This window comes from Lygodium microphyllum, chromosome 26 (genome assembly GCF_053477565.2).
Source record: "Lygodium microphyllum isolate KBCC chromosome 26, Lygodium_microphyllum_v1.1.10, whole genome shotgun sequence".
Classification (NCBI taxonomy): domain Eukaryota; kingdom Viridiplantae; phylum Streptophyta; class Polypodiopsida; order Schizaeales; family Lygodiaceae; genus Lygodium; species Lygodium microphyllum.
Genome location: NC_141160.1, coordinates 66,096,935 through 66,117,844, shown reverse-complemented (window position 1 = coordinate 66,117,844; position 20,910 = coordinate 66,096,935). Strand labels below are relative to the sequence as shown.

Below are 20,910 nucleotides of genomic sequence, written 5' to 3'. Positions count from 1 at the left end.
TTTGGAGATACCACCTTGGTGTTGCATGGATGGATAGACTCCAATCAGGTTGGAGATGTTGATCATCGGTGATTGACTATTGGTAATTGCTTCTTATGTGGTACATGTGCTACCTCTTGGAGTAGCAAGAAGCAATTGATGGTGGCCCTATATTCCACAGAGGAAGAATATTGAGCAGCATTGACTACCTCATGTGAGTTCGTGTTGCTTTGGAGGTTGTTAGGAGAGCTTGGCTGTCTGTAGAGCCATGCCACTTCTATACTATGCGACCACTAGAGTTGCATATCCATTGTATGGAGCTCAGTGTTTCATGCATAAACGAAGTACATTGACATGCAATATGATACAGTTGGGAGAAGATATTGGACAGCATAGCCACAACTAGTGGATCTCTTCACCAAAATTCTTCCTAAAGCTGCTTCACATCAGCATTCAAGATCCTTGAGCTTATGCTGCATCCACGATCTTGGAGGGGGTGCTAAAGGCTACACCTCCTGGATCAGGCCGCGGGCTGACTGCATTTGGGGAAGTGGGCATGTGTGGGCAGTTGCCAAGTGTAGAAAGGCAGTGGATGTGCAGTCAGGTTGCACGACAGGCGGCCAGGCAGCGGGTAGGACTCGGACAGTGGCAAACAGTTGGCCAGTCTGCCACGTGGCAGGCTGCAATTGTTCAGTTTATGCTGGCCAATCTGCTCTTCTTTTATGTGTCCCAGCAGCCTATTTTTAGGGAGTTACCAGCTTGTGTGGTCTTGTACTTTTTGTCTGTCAGTGAGAGAGAGGTGCTGGCCCTTGTACATGCTCTGCCAAAATTTCAGTCTTCAGCATGCTTAATTTCTGAGTTCTTTCTCTCTTTCTCTTTCTCTCTCTTTCTTTCTTTCTTTCTTTCTGTTTTCATTGCATTTGGACAAGATCATGGAGCCACCATGTAATGGCCGACTAACTACGTCTCTAGCCCAATTAAGATAGGGTGAACTTGCAATGTTAGTCCTTAATTGAATACAAAATCCAGCGTGTAAGTAATAGAAGAGGCAACCTGCATAGTAGTGCTTCATATTGAAATACTTTGGTACTAAGCTGAGAAAAGAGACAAAGCTGAAGTAAATAGTAAAATGAATGAACAAGTAAATGAATGTGTGCAGTAGAAGATAGAGGAAAATTCTAAAGATAAGTTGCTTAAAGGGCAACATAGCCTATGGACTTGACTTGATAGTCTAAGAAGTGTAAATGCTAGACCTGCTTGAGGATGTTCTAGTTGAGGGTATCCTAGAAGGTGCTACCCTAAGGGTGTGGCCACTATTGTGTGCATCCTTTGGTAGGTCTTTGCCAAAGGCCATTGTATTGAGGTGGAGGAATTGAGTGGATTGTTGCCACATTAGGAGCCCTTGTTAGAGTGGCTAGACGAGCCTATGGGGCGAAGTCCAATGTTTCTAGTGCGCAAGACCAATGAGCCATACCTTGAACTATCTTGAAATGTATCGATTGAGGGGTTGTCCATATGCGACATGTTGAGTGGTTTGCTACTATAGTGGATGGGTATTAGGAGTTGTTGGCCACCCTCTCAGCTGCGTGGGGGGTATCACCTATGGGTGCAGCCATAGTCTGCTGAGGAGATGATCTAGGTGGAAGATCCTAGGTCCTGAGATGCCACTCCTCGTCTACATGACCTAGGTGATGGCAATGAGTGCAGTGTCTATTCTTTTAGGCAAGTGTTGTCAAATTGGTTTTGTATCATTGGTTTCGTCTAAAGGTGTATCATCCTTTTTAGAACTTGTTTTACCTTCTTGAGAGTTCTTGCCACCTCTAGATTTATCCTTTGAAGAAGCGGATACTAGAGCCCCATCTGAAGTAGACAATGGGGGGGAGCCTGGAGGTCTTTTTGTGGACGTGGTCATATAGTTGGGCATAATGCAAGAGCTGACATTTGAACTCGTAAAAGGTCGGCAATTGGGGTGAAGAGATGACTTGTTGCATAAACCGTCCCCTTGCTTAAAGGAGAATTCCTGCAACTCATGATCAAGATTGATGGGTTCTATCTCCAAAGCTGTCGATAAGATGACTCCAATGATTAGGTGTTAGGGGAAAGATAATAGTGGGTGAAATTCAAGAAGTAACTCCAACATTTACTTGACAATGGCTTGAGGGTTGTAAAGAGTGAGTTACCTCAGAACCATTTTGGTAAAACCAGTGCATGTTTGGGATGGCAAATAGAAGAGAGTTGCAGAGGTTCCAACGTATGTGCATGAGCCACGTATGTGTGTGGGATGATGCTTTTGTGCATAGGTGCAGTGTACATGTGTGGGACGACCCAATTGTGTGATCAAGTGTCTAGGTCCTTGAAAGTACGACTTGGTTTTTAATCAACTTTCATCTGCAGATTAAATGCATAGAGTCTAATCTTAAATCAAGTCACATTATGAAACTTGTAAAAAACAAAATGAAGGGTTGAATAAACAAGTAAGAAAACCCATGGACATGGAGAAATCGCTGATGTGATTGGAGGAGGGTCCAAAGAAGAAGGTCATTATTGTTTATCTAAGTCGGCTTGCTATTTTCCTCTTCCCTTCGGTAATCCTTTTTGCGCACTTTTCACTTTTCTTGTATGTCTCAGCTGTCTACAGTCTATAGGCACTTCATTGTGCCATTATTGCCCTTGGTTTCATAACTTAATTGTCATTAACAATGGCTGCTTATTAAGAACTGAGAAGTCACACTGTTTTTGGGAGCTTGTTTGTTCTTGTGATCTTGCTTTTGTTAATGAAACTCACAAATGAGTGGTACATATGTCAGTTGGAACTAGTTTGGTGTTGGTGCAGACATTGTAGGTCACTTTATCTCTATTTTTATTCATTTTTAATTGCGCTCATGGATTTGGTGGAAGTTATTGATGCACACTTGCTGTAACAAAGCCTTGAAATCAGCATTTAATATGCTTTGTCTTGTGATAATGGTCTCAATTCTTTTGCTGATGTGTTGACTTGTTGAATTTCCATGGACTCTAGTATGTCTCCAAGGAATGATGATATATCAGAAACTACTGACCAAAGAATGGCTAGATTGGTAGAAGAAAGTGAAAAGTTGCAACAACAATTAGTTGTCTTGAAAAATGATGTGAATTTACAGGCTTATGAGCAAAAGGGATCAGCTATGGAGCACTTTGTATGCAATGCAGCTGATTAGGCAGGTTATCAATAGTTTGATTGTTACTCAAACAATTGTGTAAAAGATATTACATTTGCAATGTCAACATCCAAGGTCTGCAGCTCAATGACTGATCTGAGAGTTTTGACTCATTAATTAGTTGCTATATTTTGGTACCAAAATAGGGCTGAGATGAGCTAAGGGAGCACTCTTCTTTTATTGATCTACATTGGGAAACATTTTCCTGGATTACCCCTCGTGTAATGTTTTGCCTTAATTCTTGAGAGTCTTCAGGTGTTCCTGACCTCAATGCTGATTTGTTTGTGCCTTGTTTCTTAGAGATTTTGGGATTGATATGTCACTTACAACGACAGTTCTGTTTACAAATCAATAATTAAGATTTTCTTGTCGTTTTAAGTTGAAATGTTACACAATTTTTTATCATAGGGTCAAAGAAGCCGGGTGGATCTGCTGAAGATTTGGAGAAGTATTTTGAATGCGAGTCATCCTTTCTAGTAATGGTCAGGTTTTTCTTACTTTGATCTACATAGAGAGAGGGTAGAGGGATGGAGGAAGAACAATGTAAAAATGTCATAAATGAAAAGAATAGCAACCAAAAAATGCATTTTGTCTAGGCAAAATTCAAAACCTCGAAACATGCGAAATGTTTTATTTCATTTCGTGAAACGAAAATTGTCTAGAAAGGTTTTCTTTTATTGAAAAGAACATGTGGATGGTTTTTCTTTTACAATTCACATTTTTTCCACCCTCCTTGTGTGCCCAATCACTTCCTCCATCTCTTGCTACTTTGTTTTGTTTTACAAAATATGGTCGTGAAATGAAGAAGTTTTTTAAAGAGTTCCTTTCATTAAAAATATTCAGGCTATTTTTCTCTTACAACCCACATGTTTTCTATGTTCTCCTTGCACACACCATCACCTCCTCCTCGTGCATCTCCTCCTCCTCCTCCTCTCTCTTCCTACTACACCTTGTGCTCCTCCATCTCCACCTCATGTCTTCCTCCTCTTCGTCCTCCACCTCGTCCATACACTCCTTCACTTTCCCCTCTACCTTGGCCCTTCATCTCTAGTGAAAATTGTTAGCAGAAATGTCAGTCCATGTGTGAGTCTCTGAATGTTCCAGTGGGTTGGGTGAAACTGAGTATTTTAGGTATTTTTCTAGTGCCTCATTTATGAGGGTTTGGTAATTTAATGCTAGCCGACCCGATTATTATTATTTTATTCAGCCGACTGGCCTGATACATTTTTTGCATTATTTTATGCCTATATATTCAGGCTCCGTTTGCCTTTGTTAGTTGCTCATCTGCATATGTCCATAGTAGGTATTGAAGGAGTGAAGGAGCAAGTGCTAGTGCCCATACAACTGGTGACTCACGTTAGTTACTCATTTGCATATGTCCATAGCAAGTCCACTTCTTCTGACAAAAATGTGTTTCCATGAGGGTTTCAATCATAAACATTATTTCCTACTTTCACTTTACATTATGTATTATATGTATGCTGTAGCCTATGTATTTTGATTTGTGAGTCATGAATGCTAATTTCTAAATTAGTACGTGAAATGGATGTTTTGGTTTTAGGCTTGTGACTCTTGACTCTAGGATCTAGGTGGAATGAATATTTTTATTTTATGGATCTTGTTTCTTTCTAATAATACTATATATGGATCTATTTTTCTTTTCCTAATATTACTAATATATAGTAATTTTGATTATTATAAATAATATATTTCGAAACATTGAAACCTTAAGGTAGCTAACGAAACAAAACGTGAAATGAAACCTCGAAACATGAAACAAGACGAAATGTTTCCAGTGGTGACTATAAAATGGGCCTATTAAAGACCTTAAAAATGATTTTTAGAAAGTTATTTATCACGGGGAAGGATGACATTGTAGTAACAACTACTCAATTAGTAGCCTATTTGCTAGTTTACAAACTACACCATTGAATATTGTAACCTATTCTTCATGACATCTATGAACGGGTTTCAAAGTAAGGGAAAGTTTAATTGAATGTTTATGGAGGAATTTGACACATTATTAAAATGGTTGATTACTTGGACAAAGGTGCCTTGGTCTTTTCTTTTGGAGTTGTAAAGGCAAAAAATTTGTCATGTAAGAGAGACCTACTTGGACTAGGGGCCCTTTCCTCTAAAGACATAATAAATGCTTGTGTTAGGGAGACTTAATAGACCCACCTACACCGTTTTCCATGTAATTATAGACACATTGCTATATGGGATGTAACATGGCAATGATAATTGTCGTGGGAACATGAATTTTTGATTCTTTGCTTAGCATTTGACTTAGACAGTAAATTGTGCGCATGTGAAGTGTAAGTCAATCAAGTCATAATGATGAGCCTAGGACCCCGAGATGTTAGTGCGTATTAAAAGCAAAAGTTGTAATAAGCTATATTGGTGAGGTGTACTAGGTGGTGCATGGTGACAGTTTGGGCCTACAGTATTGAATTAGCCATTAAATATCAATACAGACTTTAGGAACTTTGCGTGAGTTAAGTAATAAATGTCAGTTGAGGGGAGTCAAAATGGCTTAGCCAATTCAATTGTGGATGGGCACATTTAATTTTTTGGGCAGGGACAAGAGCTGAGATTAATTCTCAGAAATATTAATTCTGAAAATTAATTAACTGGCTGAAAATCCATTAGGAAATATGAAAGCTGCCACTTGGCAAAACTTTTCAATGCAAGTTAAGGGAATGTTGTTGAAGGTTCATTCGAGTAGTTTGGAGGTAGAGAGAAGGAGAGGAGGTTGTTCCAGCAGGTGCCATTTGATTGGCAGCCATTCCAGCCAGTAGGTCACTGATCACAGCTAGGTGAGAGCATCTAGGAGGCCTTGACCAGCAGCCGCCAGCTTGTAGAGGCCAAAAATAGCAGGCAACATTTTGGAGCCTCTAGGCTGTAAACAAGTGCATGTTTGCTGGTAAGAAGGCAGTTGACTGACAATTTAGGCACTTGCAAGTTAATTGTGAAATTTCTCTCTCCTCAGCTTTCTCTAACAATCTCTGGTAAGATCTCAGCTGTTTTTTATCAGAATTCATCCTTTAATAGTGGAAGTAGGAGCATTTACTGCTGTAAACCTTAACTTACAGTAGAAATTAGGGTTAAGCAGCCACTTTGGGTCTTATGTGAGGAAATTGAAGGCCTACACTTGAAACCAGGAGTTGGAATTTGAGGATTTTCAGAGATTTCAAGAGGCCAGCCTATTCCAATTGAATTTGGGGTTCATTTTACCTAGCCAAAGGTCAATCGGAGGCCAATCCCCTATTAGATCAAGGGGCAAATCAGATTGAAGGCTTGGTTATTTTTGGCAGTAAGAGACATTGGATAGTGAAGGAGATTGGTGCCAAATCTCAATGCGCTTCATCCAATTTAAATAGAAGCTAAAGAAATATCGCAAGAGATACTAGTTTAGGGGCACCCGGGAGTCTATTGTCTAAGATTATTTGGTAATATTTGTATTTTCAGTTTATGTGAATTTCATGCTTGTTGTAATCAATGCTTAATCTTGTCATTACCACCCTTTCGGAGAAGGAAGACTAGTTTCAATAATAATTGACTTTGGATTAAGCTTGTGTATGTTATTGTTATTTATTTGCTTTTAGGATTTGTGCCATAATCAATATACTAAACCCATAGTTAATAAATACTCTAGTACCACTCTATCTTTGTCCCCACACACCCCCACACTAGTGATCCATGTGGTTTTCATATAGGATGCTATTATGGTTGAAGATGCATCCATAGGTACTTTGCTTTTGGACAAGTACACAAGAGGGTGGGGCTTTGACTTTGGTATGTGACTTTTGATAATCTAATGTAGCCTATTGCTTAGTTAAGTATGCTGTAAATCAGAGTTAGAAGTATGAGAGAGTGTACACAAGAGGGAGAGAGAGAGCTAAAGTACAAGAATAAGATCTTACTTAGTCAGTTGTTCAAGGTACAACTAGTACAATGTACACTCTCCTCTACTGTGAGTGTGTACTTTGGGCTGTTTATATAGCCTTTGGAGGAGTTAGGGCTAGGGTTTTCCCTGTCCTCCAGTCCATTTACACCTAGCTACCCTTATCCTCTCTAGTATAAGGAGAGTTTCCATGCTTACTTCTCAACACCCCCCCTCAATGCCAGGTGGCATTGGATCAAGCATGATAGGATGCCCCCCCTTAATCCACAATGAGATGCCTTTATAAATCAAGCTACAAAAGAATGTTATAGGTAGAGAGTGTTACAAGACTCAAAAGAGTCTGTCATCTGTGGATTGGGAGGCAAAGTTGGCCTTCAATTCCTTAGGTACTTCTGAAACATTGGGACACTTACTGGTGATATGCTCGGTCTTTTTGCATTTATTGCACTTCATTTTGTCAGGATATTTCTTCCAGCAATTGCTTACAATATGTCCTTTTTTGTGACAAAAGGAGCACTTAGTAGAAGCTGTACGGACTAACACTTGCTCACAGGAAGTAAATGCGGAAGTTCCTTCAGTATGATTTCTCTTTTCTTCATCTAGGCAAGACTGGATGGTACTTGCGAAGGTTGGGTTTGGGATATTAGTTAGGGTAGTCACAAGAGTCGGAAAGACCTTCTTCACAGACTTTAGAAGAATAGCAATGGCATCTTCATCATGAATTGGTGCTTGAACGGAGGCCAGCTGTGCCATGAGTCCCTTCATATGTGAAATAAACTTGCTTAGATCTTCTCCCTGTTTGTACTCCAAGCTAAAAAACTCAATCTTTAGAAAGATCTTGGAGTTCTTTCCTGTAGCCTCATAGAGCCTTTCAAGCTCATCTCACTTTTCCTTACCAGTGGAGAGTTGGTCAATATGATGAATCAAAGATTCATCTAAATGAAGCATGATGATGGCCTGAGCCTGTTCATCATCTTCCACATCAAGGTTATTGGATGGGCTAATTACTTTAGTCCCTTTTATGAAGGGCCGGTAGCCTCGTTCCATCATTTTATATTTTACCAGGACTTGCCAAGGATGGAAATCTTTTCCATTGAACTTGCGAATTTGAGGCCTTACATAGCATAGGTCATGGCCATTATAGGAAGGTCTTACCTATTGCCTTGAGCAATGGAAGTGTCTAGTCCTTTATAGGTGGCCAAGTACAAATCAAATAGCAGAACTAATAGCTCTACAAATGATAACTTGTAGAGATGAAAAAGGTTGAAAATTATACATATGTAATATCTAAAGATAGGATTTTGGAGGTCCTGTTCTTTGAACAACCCTTGATTTAAGCTTTACTGTATTCCTAGGTTTCAATGAGGTGAACTGGACTTCTGTTTCTCCTCCTTGCGGTCTAGTATACGAGCATTTGGTTGAGCAAGGTTGACTAATGACCTCGACACTTGATGAAGAGTCTAAGGAGATTTCGATCACATCAGTATTCATAGGGCAGTAGTATTGATGACATTAAATGCCTTTTCAGTGCTTAGAAGCACTCATCTCAAGATTGAGATGTTTAGGTATTACATTGTCAAAGCTTGGTGAGGCACTTGGCTTATTACCGGTATTGAAGTCGCACTTCTCAGTGAACTTATAATGTCCCCCAAGTGTTGGAGCTACTCACAGACCAGGAATACACTTCAGAGCATATGCTTCAGTGATTAGAATCATTGTTAATGCTTAGAAATTGAAAAAATTGTAAAATGGAAAAGCTTGAAGTTTTTTGGCTATGGTTGTCAAAAACCCACAGTTAGGGTTTTGCTCATAGCAGCCAGCAGAGAAGGAATTTCCTCAAACCCTCTTAGAGGGAGTTGGCCCACTAGGGGGGCTATGAAAGCCCTACGATAGCCGGGAGGATTGTGCTGTCCACAGGTCACGCCAAGCTCTGGGACTTCATGCTGTCAAAACTGCACCGATTTCTGCGTTTGTTACAATGTTACTCTCTATGTCGTCTAATGTTAGCGAGAGATGCGCCATGCTAGAGCGCCCTAAGCTGAGGATGAAGTCTCTAGAAGAAATCAGAAACTAATACTGCCTCATTTGCACACACACCAGCTCCTTTAAGGTCGGGGGGTCTAGCTGGCTATGGTGGAAAAGAAGGTAACTGAGATGGCAAAAGAACTTCTTGTGCACTTAGTGATGTAGGGAGGTTGAGGGAAGCTGAAGGATCAGAGATGGCTTTGATACCATGTTGTAAATCAGAGTTGGAAGCATGAGAGTGTGCACAAGAGGGAGAGAGAGAGAGTGTGCACAAGAGGGAGAGAGAGAGCTAAAGTACAAGAATAAGATCTTGCTTAGTCAGTTGTTCAAGGTATAACTAGTACACTCTCCTCTACTGTGAGTGTGTACTTTGGGCTGTTTATATAGCCTTTGGAGGAGTTAGGGTTAGAGTTTCCCGTGTCCTCCAGTCCATTTACACCTAGCTACCCTTATCCTCTCTAGTATAAGGAGAGTTTCCATGCTTACTTCTCAACAAAGTGTTGGTTTTGCCTAACCTTAGTCTCTTGAATTTGAACACATACGCATTGCCTTTTGTGTCCTCTTACAAGATTGTAGTTCATGGGTTGTTGAGAGGAACTTGAACATATTGGCTCTTTTTCACACAAAAAAGAGAAACAAACTCAAAACAGTCTAGTTGGAGTGTCTGGTCTTTTATTATTGTAATTTTTAGCTTTTTGAAAAGGTAGCTTTGTCCCTCGAGCCTTCATAGGCAATGAATTGTAACTTGTTTAACCTTGGATTATTTGGGTGTGTTGACCATAAGCAGTTTAGTTGTAACTTCTCTTATATCTTTGTCTTGTTCACCTTTATATGTGAATGTCGATAAAATTAATATAGTGAAGGTACATGACATCCTAGGGACACCTTGAGAGGAGTGTGGCATCTACCTTGTGCTGTACCAGGAGCTATAAACATCAATCCATGAGATTCATAGATAAAGGGGGGCTATAGTGAAGACCGCAGGTACAACAAAGCTAGAGCGAGAGTTAGAGTTAGAGTTAGAGTTAGAGCATGAGCTAGAGGTAGAGGTGGAGGTTGCTTGATTATCCTTTGAGTCAGGGAGGGAGTCCTTGGATGAGGGGATGGTGTGTGGGTCCTTGAATGAAGCTTAGAGTCTAGGCATGCACCACTGTTACTTGCTCATTGCATTCTAATTTCTTTGTAAACTATAAGTTGTAAGTTAGTATTTTATGTTTTTCAATCTTGTAATGATCATGCAAGATGTAAGTTGTAACATATTCAAACTCCATGAATCATGTGACATAAAGATTTGAAGTTTCGTATGAAATTTGAGTCAATGTTATTGTGGGTATTGACATATTAAAATACCTATGTATGGACTTTAGATTGAAATCTGAAACTCCTTCATTCATTTCCAAAACTAGCCAAAATCTCGAAACTCTATTTCTTTCAGTTTTCGTCTCTCCCATTGTGAAGAAATGCTCTAAACATAGAAAACACAAAACTGATCGTATGACAAAGCATAAACTGATAACACAGAACACAATTAGGGTTAGGGTAATTCAGAGACAGTGAATAATAAAGTGAAGGGCTACTGAATATATAGTGGTCATGCAACAAACACACTATACAGTGAATACTGAACCTTGAATTGATGTTGGAATCAGGCGCCAGATGGTAGCAGCGATACAACTCTGATTATGATGTCCTCCATGAACGAAGTGTGGGCAGTAGAGATACAACTCCTGAAACCTTGCAAAAATGAGATTAAGAGAGAGTGGTGGGCTGCATGCCTATTTATAGAAAGTTTGGGATACCCAAATTAGGATTTTACGTGTGGGACATGAGAACTCTCTAGGATTGCGTTTCTTTTTAAAATAATAAGGTTTATTCATTAATTAAGCGTGTTTTGGGGCTGTTTAAGTCAGGCTAGTGCATTTTCAGCTTAACACCCATTCTTCAAACTCCCCCATACTATGAGAAGAAAATTGTCCATACTATGACACTAGGAATGTGGTCCTTGCTTCAGCCCATAAATGAGTTTTTGTAAAATGAAATACCTTATCTTTATAATCTAGAAGAGAAAACCCAAAAGAATGCTCCACATTGACTTCATCATTTAAATAACCAATTTGAAAGGCACTTTTGATGTCCATTTGATAGATGGGCCAACCATGATGGGAGGCAAAGCTAGTAACACACGGAAGGATGTCATCCATATAGTAGGCACAAAGGTTTCTTCATAATCAATCTTGCTTTTATTGAACCCTTGTACCACAAAGGTGAGTCTTGTATTTATCCAAGGCTCCATTTGCGTTGAATTTGGTATTGAAACTCCTTTTAGTTGCGATGGCATTTTTGTGGCTTGCACGATCGATTAAAGTTTAGATTTTCTTTTGGTCAAAGCTCTCAAGTTTCTTGTCCATGGCCTCTTGCCATTGGAGATACTTTCAAGCATTTATGTAAATTTCTTGGCTCAAAGTGTGCTATGTAATTTGATGTAAAGATATATGTTTTCTGAGCATTTGGGGTTGAAAGTCTACCACGGGGGTAAGAGATAGTAGGGTGAAGGGAGATTTAGGGAGAGGAGTGGACGGAAGAGAAGGGGTTGAAAGAAATAGAAGATATAAAAGAATACTCACAGAAAGAAATAGAAGATGTGGAAGAATACTCATAGAGATGAAGCTTGTCAGTTTATTTCTGTATTATCAGGAGTTGAAACTCTTGTAGACAAAAACGTGCATAAAATAATACCTTCCTCTATGCTGCTCAGATTGCCAATATGATGCTTCCATTGGCTCCGAAAGAGGGGTAAAATACTAGCACACTTGGCTAGAATTCTGCCAGATCGGTCACTTTGGAGTGCTGTTCATTGCCTGAAAACAGCGATCGTGCGTTGCGCGATTTCGCTTATCCTTCTTTTTACATAAAATCCTCACAAACATGCTTTCTTTTACATGTCATCCTATTCTTGAAGTTATCTACAATTCTTGGATTTTTACAAGAGAGAATATCTAAAATATCATAAATTGGCTAAACTTGTCCAAAAATCTAATATGTTTGGACCATTCACACTACGAACACTGACACTAATGGCATTGGCTCTCTAGATTAATAAAAAAGCCGCACTCTAGAGTTTTTTTTTACAGTGTGTGTGCGTAGCGGCATGACATCCACCCCCTTCTAACCTACACATCCTCTGGCATGTGCCAAGTCTTATGGATCTGCAGTGTTAGAAGAAGTATCCTTTGCCATGTCAATGTCTTCATCTTCTGCTTCTTCTTCTTCCATATTCTCATATTCATGTTGAGTATCCAGCTCCTTCAACTCATATGCTAAAGACTCCCTATGTTTAAAGAGCTTGATATGTTTTTCAGCCATTGGAATCTTTAGAGCTGTCCCATCCATCTCATTTAATGCATAGGTAGTATTGTAAAAAACAAACCTTAGCACATATGGACCAAACCACCGCTTTGCCACATCCAATTCTCCTCTATCTGCAACCACTTTACCAACACAACCATACTTGCAAAAGACTTCTTCCAATAAGAACCTGCAAACTGCTTGAGTAGTCTTTGTATTAAGAGCTCGACCTTCCACTTGATTTGTCAAGTCTTCTCGTGCAAGCACAAGATATCTCATATTCCATAAACCTGTAGGCATGGTAACTAGATCAACTACCCATTTGTAATGCATAGACAATGGATAGGTCGGTTGCAACCCATCTCTATGCTTTTACCATGGAATACATTTGACAGACACTGCATGATTCCACATAATGCTCCACATCTTTATACATGTTTTGCTACCAATACTTCTCTTTGATCTTGGCAAATGTGTCCCACACTTCTCTATGTCCAACTCATAAGCTTTCATGAAACTCCTGCATCACCTGTTGTTGAGAAGTCCTATCTCCTAATACACGTACTGGAGCTCCTCTCTTTTTCTTTGCATGCTTCCATAAATATCCGTCTTTCAAGAAAAACCCATAAGCTTTTCTTTTAATCCTCTTGAATTCAGCTTTAGATCATTCGGCCTTCTTTGTCATGAGGCTGAGATATTGACCTATTTTCAGCCAATCATCCTCATACAACTCTTCCAGAAATTGTGTTCTCACAGAAGTATAACACTGATGATGCTTTCTCTCTACTACCCATCTCTTCTTCATGGCTGTTGGAATCCTTGTTATAACAGTTGTACCTGTAGTAACAACATATTCATTCCTTGCTGTCAGAAAGTTGTTTTCAGCACCTATCACATCATCCTCTTTATCTTCCATTAGCTCATCTTCATCTTCAAACCTTGCTCATGAAAGCATATCAGCCACGGGGTTTTCTCTACCTACAATATGCTGAAAATTAGGGTTAAGTGACTTTATATATACAATCCACCGTAACATGGCAATATCAGGAGTTGAGCAATTTGCTATCGTGCCCAATAGAGGTAGACAGTCTCTACCACTACATGAGCTCCCATAAAATACTCCCTATCACACTTAAGGGCTGTCACTACATCCCAAAGCTCTCTTTTGACTTGCGAATACTGCCGTTGCCGTTCATTGAAAACCTTTGCTCCAAACCGAATGGCATATCTATTCCCATCAGCATCATCCTGACCCAATGCCCAACCAATGCCAATTGGGGTTGTATCCACGGTGAGAATAATAGGTTGTTCATTCTCATAATTTGCTCTCTTTAGTGTTGGGGGTTGAAATCAATATGCTCTTTAACTTCTGAACTGCCTTCGTATGCTGTTCTCCCCACCAAAACTTTTGCCCTTTTCTCAAGAGCTGATATAAACTTTCAGCCATATGAGCAAAATATGGAATCTATATCAAGTAAAAGACACATGCACCCAAAAAGTTTCTCACCTCGGATACATTCGAATGCGTCTCCCGCATCTTGCTTATGGCATTAATCTTTACTAGTGAGGGCTTTCTCCCATATGGTCTACACATGTGCTCAACAACTAATACTTTCACTCCAAAAACTGATTTTTCTCCTAACAATGTCAAATGCACTTCTTCAAGATGGCTCAAAATCCTGTCACAATCAACAATATGATCAGCCACAAATCTTATGTATCCTTCTGATTCAACTCTTCATTCTTCTCATGGATATCGCATCCTTTGATGGGTGCATCATCAAGAAAGGGTAAGGTCAAGGGAGGAATATACTCCCTCAAAACTTTATGCATAGCATTCATCATATGTGCCACTGAATTGGTTGCTCCTTGTGGAAGTGTACACATCCTAACCAATCCAAGTGGTGTCTTCATGGTAGTGATACCCCGGATTTCTAATGCAAGTTGGAACTGATCATATCCCGAATATAAATCTCCCATAGAGTAAATTGCCTTGCCTGCAAATGCTTTTGCAAATTCATCCACTATCGGGCTTGATCCAACATTTCTTATGGTGACCTTATTAACTGGCTGTAAATCCTGTATAATTTCAAAGAACCATTCTTTTTGGAACAGTAAACCACTGATTCGAATATGGAGCTGAAGAGGGCTTCAAAATCCGCATCCTGATCTTCTCGTTCAAAAGTTTCAGCAGCTTAGGCAAATATGCTCGAGGTACTGGAATAGGCTTTAAGTTCCATGGAACATGAGGTATTGTAAAGATCACCATAGGTGCAACTATGGTTGGATCAACACATCCAATTTCATCTGGTTGAAACGCAAAGGCTTTCCCATGCCTTGCCAACATATGCAAGAAACAATCTCTTTCTGCAGGCAAAAGAAAGCTTGTATCACCAATTTTTAGCTTTTGTAAAGTTTCAGCTATAAATTTATGTCTTACTCCATGTGGATCATCTTGTAAACTAGGCTGTTGTGTGGATCCCGTAAACTAGGCTGTTGAGTCACTTTTTCAGCCAACCCATCACTTTCAGTAAAGGCAAAGCCACAGGCTTAACCTTCTTTGTAATAGTTTTGTACTTTGTATCCACCCCTTGCTTCAACCCTGTTTTGCAGCCCATGACATTCATGCTCAACAAACTCTTGAATGACTTCATACATCTCTAAAGTGTTAACATAAATAACCTCTTTTTTGGCCTTGTTTTCAGCATTAATTGCTGTAGAAATTTCAGCCACTGTATCAACATCAACCAGCCTTGAAATGCCTTCATTTACAGCCATCAAACCATATGTCTTCAGCTCTTTTTCAGCCCATCCTACATATTTCTTTTCAGCCTTGCATATGGCTGAAATATTCTTAAAACTACCAAGACTATATACTGTCCATTCTTGCAATCCAGACACAAACACAGTTTCCCTCTTTCTTGGAGGCATAATTATCTTCCTAGAGGCACTGCCGTAGCCTTCACTTACAACAGTGCTATCTAAAAACCCTTAAACTCTCGTGCATTAGGTGGCATGGGATTATCTCGTTGCCTATCCCGATTGCGGGGATGATTCACACAAATAGTGAGAAACTGTACTGCTGTTGTATTGTCTTTACTCCAAATCCGAGCATATGAAGAATCATCATCCAAGGTTTTTGTTTCCAGCCTTGATTCTGAAATATAGGGCTACTCCAAAATCACAAGATAACTATATGAATCCTACACAAAAAAATGATATTCATCCCTAACATCTCCAATAGTTATGGGTACATTTGGACAAGCTGCATAAAGATCCCCTGATAAATTGTTTGCTGCCCGCATGCGCCATCTCAAATCTACATCAATCGGCTAACCTCCATTCTCATACAAGCTGCGTGCGACAACATTGATTTCAGAACCATGATCCAAGAGAGCTATGCAAGGCGTCTCTATTTCTCCCATTTTAACAATTGTCTGTGTTATAGCACGAGCCCAATGCGTTCGTGAATAATGACTGCTTGGAATAAAATGAGCATCTTCTTCTTCATGTGCTTGTTGATGCATCATCATATTCCGGAAGTTGTTTCTCTACGTCTTTATCATATTGCATCAATGCTTGCAAAACTTCACCATCAAATTGTCTTTTTCGTTTTAGCATATCAATGATTGTATCATGAAATTCACGCTTTGCAATTCCAAGAACTTCGCCAAGTGTGAATTTCACTCTACTGCCAAGTATGTGACCTTCCAAGACTTTTTTAAGATTTGTAGCAGTCTCAAGATCCGATTGTAACTTGTAACCGGACTGCTTGCCTCTTTTTTTCCGTTCTTGTTTCTTCTCTTGAGATGCATCCTCCATAACATGTTCAGGTATGGCTTTTTCAGCCTCTTTCTGTTGCTCCATTTTACTTCATGGTATGCGTTTAGATGGGCCTAGAGAGGAAGGACCAGCAATGTCCTCATCTCTTCTTCTCTTTTCTTCCATAAGAGCTTCTTGATTATGAATCTCAGCCAGATAAGCATAGGCTGAAAATGAATCCACTGGTGCATCCTGTTCTCCCTCGTATACTTTGACTTGCATCAACCAATTCAGACTTTGCTGTTTTGCTCTTTTTAATGCAATCTAATGCTTGCATCCAAACACGAGATTTTGCTACAGCCATGCCTTCTTTATGAGCCTCTTCGGTCCTTTCAATTCTCAATCCATATGTGGCTGCATCTATGGCAACAAATGCTGTCCTTGCATCCATATCTTCCAACCTATTTTGCATGCCGCAATTTTCAAAATTTAGCTCTATTGGAAGACCAGTTTCTATCTCTTTTCATGTTGTAAACTGTCACACCAAATGCATCTCCTCTTGTATCCTTCTTTGTACGGTCTTTGGGCTATTATGCGAGCCTTCTCTTCTACTTTAACATCTAACTTTTCGACCTTTGCATAGATCTCTGTCAAATTCAGCCTCAAATCACGCATGCCTTTGATTGATTCATCCGCATCATCACCTTTAAGAGCTGGACCAAGAGGTATAGTTGGTTGTTCCACCATAGCTACAGGCACCTTGGTTGCAATTTCAGCCCTCTTTTGAGCACTGGTAGTTGTGGTGCTTGTACCCCATCTTAATTTCATATGCTCTCTCTTTACCAACATATGCACTACTTCAGTTACATTAGCCCAATCTAATTTCAGCCCTGTTTTAGAAGAGGCATCTTCTAAACGATCTGTCAACTTCTCTTGCAAAGCAGGATCTGCAGCCTTCAGAAACAAATCAATTCTCTGACTCTCCAATGATTACTGCTCATCGGCATTCAATTACGAATATTAACTTTCAAATTTACAGAGCAAAGCTGTAGCAGCTAACCCTTTATTGGGCTTTTCAATCCAATATATAAATGTCTTTTTAGTTACCAATCCTGCATCTTCTAAGAAAAACTCTTCTCTCAAAGCTTTCTTAAAAGCTGTCCAATCAGTATCTCTTCTATGTAACTCATCAATCCGATCATGCAATGCATGCATGGCCAAACGGGAGAAATACTGACTCCATGCATACTGGGTATCCCATGAAACATCTTTTCTTCATACAATCGGATGAAGGTCGAAACATTTTGACCTTTAAACTGCTTCAATTCTTGTCCCATTGCCTGCAATGCATTCACATCTAAGGAATCAATTCTTTCTGCTTCCTGCCGAGTTTGCATCTGTTGTTGTAACAACTGTTGTTGTTGTAACAAAGCAATCATTTGTTGTAAAGTATTATCACCACTTGAAGCTGTAGAATCCCCCATCTTCACACACTTCTGTTGCCGACTTTCACGTTGGGTTTACCACTTTCGGAGCATTTGGGGTCGAAAGTCTACCACGGAGATAAGAGACAACAGGGTGAAGGAAGATTCAAGGAGAGGATAGAAGAGAAGGGGTTGAAAGAAATAGAAGATATAAAAGAATACTCACAGAAAGAAATAGAAGATGTAGAAGAATACTCACAGAGATGAAGCTTGTCAGTTTATTTCTGCATTATGAGGAGATGAAACTATTGTAGACAAAAACGTGCATAAAATAATACCTTCCTCTATGCTGCTCAGATTGCCAATCTAATGCTTTCATTGGCTTTGAAGGGGGGGGGGGGGGGATAAAATACTAGTAAACGTGGTAGAATTTTGCTAGATCACTTCTCCTTCATCTCCCACTTTGGATTGCTGTTCACTGCGTGAAAATAGCGATCGCATGTTGCACGATTCTGCCAATCCTTCTTTTTACATAAAATTCTCACAAATGGCTGAAAGCTACAGCTACATGCTTTCTTTTACATGTCATCCTATTCTAGAAGTTGTCTATAGTTCTTGGATTTTTACAAGAGATAATATCTAAAATATTATAAATTGGCTAAACTTGTCCAAAAATCTAATATGTTTGGACCATCCACACTATGAACACTGACACTAATGGCATTGGCTCTCTAGACTAATAAGAAAGCCGTACTCTAGAGTTTTTTTTAACGCTGTGTGCGTGTTGCGGCACGACAATGTGAATATTGGAGTGAGCACAAGTCTAGCAAGTCTTCTAGGGTGGATTGTATCTGGTGGAAGGATTCCTTGAGCCTTGCATGGTCTGTTGGTACTGAGGTAATAGGTCCCTAGGAGGGGCCCAAAGAGTGAAAGACTTTGTAGGTGGGTTAGGAGTGGATAGAATGCTAGGCTTTGATGAGACTATCTTAGGACGTGTAGGTTGAGGGATGGACTTTGTAATGTCCCTATTACTTAGTTTACTTTAATATGCGTATATGTTCCAAAGAAAATTGATTTATGTTGCACATTTTTAAAAACTAACTCTAATTATGAAAGTGACTTTCATTATGAAGATAATTGTTATTATTAATGAGATATTATATGCTAGTTCATTGAAGGAAGACTTGGGAGATCCTCTATAAAGACTATGTTTGTAGTATAGAACAACAAAAAGAACTAGCCTGGTTGATAGTAACTTGGTAGTTAAGTGCAGTTGGGTGACGACACTGCCGGGATGGGTGACCTCTCGGAAAGATTTTTCTACGAGCTAGTGGGAGCTTCTCATGCGTAGCCAATGGCGCCAACGAAGCCTTTGTAGCCCGTTGTCAAGTATGCCAAGGTCTATGCCTTGGTCGCCGCCTTAGTCGTGAGCCTTGGAGTGACACCGCCCGACAACGAGACGTGCAGTGCTGACCCATATATTCGTTAAATTGGTATCCTAGCGCTACGAAAATGAAGCCCCTCCGTGGCGTCATCAATATCATCGTAAAAAATGCTAAAAAAAAGCGTTCCCTCTTTATCATCGATCACGTCATCCAAAACGCTAAAGAGCAAACGCCTTCTTTTACCCCTCCTTCCCCCTCGTCTCTCCTCCCCCCTTCCCTGGTTACTATATAAATAGGGATAGAGCGTCATGTCAGGAAGACACATAAACACACATACCCACTACGACCCGTGCAGAAGTCTCTCTGCTGTTGATGCGACGAAGTTCTGCTACAGTATGCCGAATCTCTCCCTCTCTCTCCATACCTATGTGGAAGCGCTGCTTGAATCCATCAGCTTCTTTCATGGCTCCTAAGAGACGTCGAGATGCTGATCGAGGTCACGCTCAGAGAACTTTCCAACGTGAAGAAGTGGCCGCTATTGAGGGAACTCAACACGAAGTTAACCTCGAATCCATTCAACTCGAAGGATGGGTTATTCCACAATAAGCTGAGGTTGTGGCCATAAACCGTAATCACGATGGATGGCCGAATGGAGATAATCAGGTTAATACATAAGAAAAGGATCACGATTAGTTAGAACTTACTTAAATTTGTAAAAGCATGTTAGTATTATCAAATGCTTTTTAGGAAGGAACACAAAAATTGATGAAGGAGATAGATTCTATGCATCGCTTACATTGATAATTGTGTTAAAAATGTTTTATGGTTATGATTGCTTTTGGATTTGTGAATGACGAGTTATGGCTCTTATGATTCCGAGCTTGCACAGCTCGACGAGTTATGGATTGTGGTTGTTTAGAACATTGAGATCCCCAACCCAATGCTCCCTAACACTCTGTGGAGTGTGCTCTTCCGAGGAAGGCAGGTGTTTTTACTTTTTGATCACTCGAGCACCTGAGAGAGAAAAGGGCCGAGTGGTAAGTGTCTTTGTTATGTAGGACAGCTCCGGAGGCTCAGGGAAGCTTAGAGGGACTTTGAGCCAGTAAATTCCCTATTGACCGCAGATGGAGTGCGATCACATACAGCCCAATCCCAAGGGATTGGAAGGTCCTCTCCTAGATTGGATGGTGTCTTTCTGCGGAAAGACGGTTCTGTATCAATTTGCGGAGTGATGGTGAAATAAAGTATTTGATTTCCGAATTGTTTGTTATGTGCTAAAGATTGAGTTTAACGAACCTAGTTTAACAGAGTAATAAAAGGAAGCTGATTTTATATGTCCAAACAGTGTGGTAGTATGCTTTGCTAATTAGAAAACTAAGCAAACTCCATCGAGGAAAATGGGAGGCTTCGATCCTGATGATTGGATGCATGTGGCTAGGTGGACCCGATAAGTCTCCAACAGTAGATAGGGCTGATTAAATCGTGAACCTCCCAATATCGGTAGGATTAGTTACTAGGTTTAACACCGTTTTAGGGGGCCGGAGCTGAGATTTCACCTTATGGGTAGGGGGATTGAGTTTCACTCTCCCCCGTCTCTCCCTCTCTTTGAACCAAGATGCGGTGTTAACCTCACTCTTGCCTTTGATTGATTACAAAGTGGTCTTTCTTAGGTGAGTGTTAAATTGCTGTTAGGGGTGACTTATCTACACTTTCCCTGTGAAGTAGAATTGAGATTCCCATGTTCAACTAAGTCCAAGGTTTCCCATGGGGAGACAGGATGACGATGTGTATGGATATGAATTTCAGTCGACTACTAAGAGGACTCCTCCGGGTCTGTTAGAGGAGGCACCTCACAAGTGGTATCAAATCCTAGGTTTCAAAAGAGC

General features: G+C 40.1%; 1 protein-coding gene across 2 annotated transcripts in view; it reads left to right on the top strand.

The window, feature by feature from the left end:
- The window catches only part of LOC148013351 (haloacid dehalogenase (HAD) superfamily protein), an 87,959-nt gene that overhangs the window by 39,397 nt on the left and 27,652 nt on the right, over positions 1 to 20,910 (top strand). For both annotated transcript variants that reach the window (XM_087668004.1, XM_087668005.1), the window contains exon 3: positions 3,585 to 3,658. In XM_087668004.1, the coding sequence (XP_087524130.1) occupies positions 3,585 to 3,658 (74 nt within the window). The remainder of the gene's footprint in view (positions 1 to 3,584; positions 3,659 to 20,910) is intronic.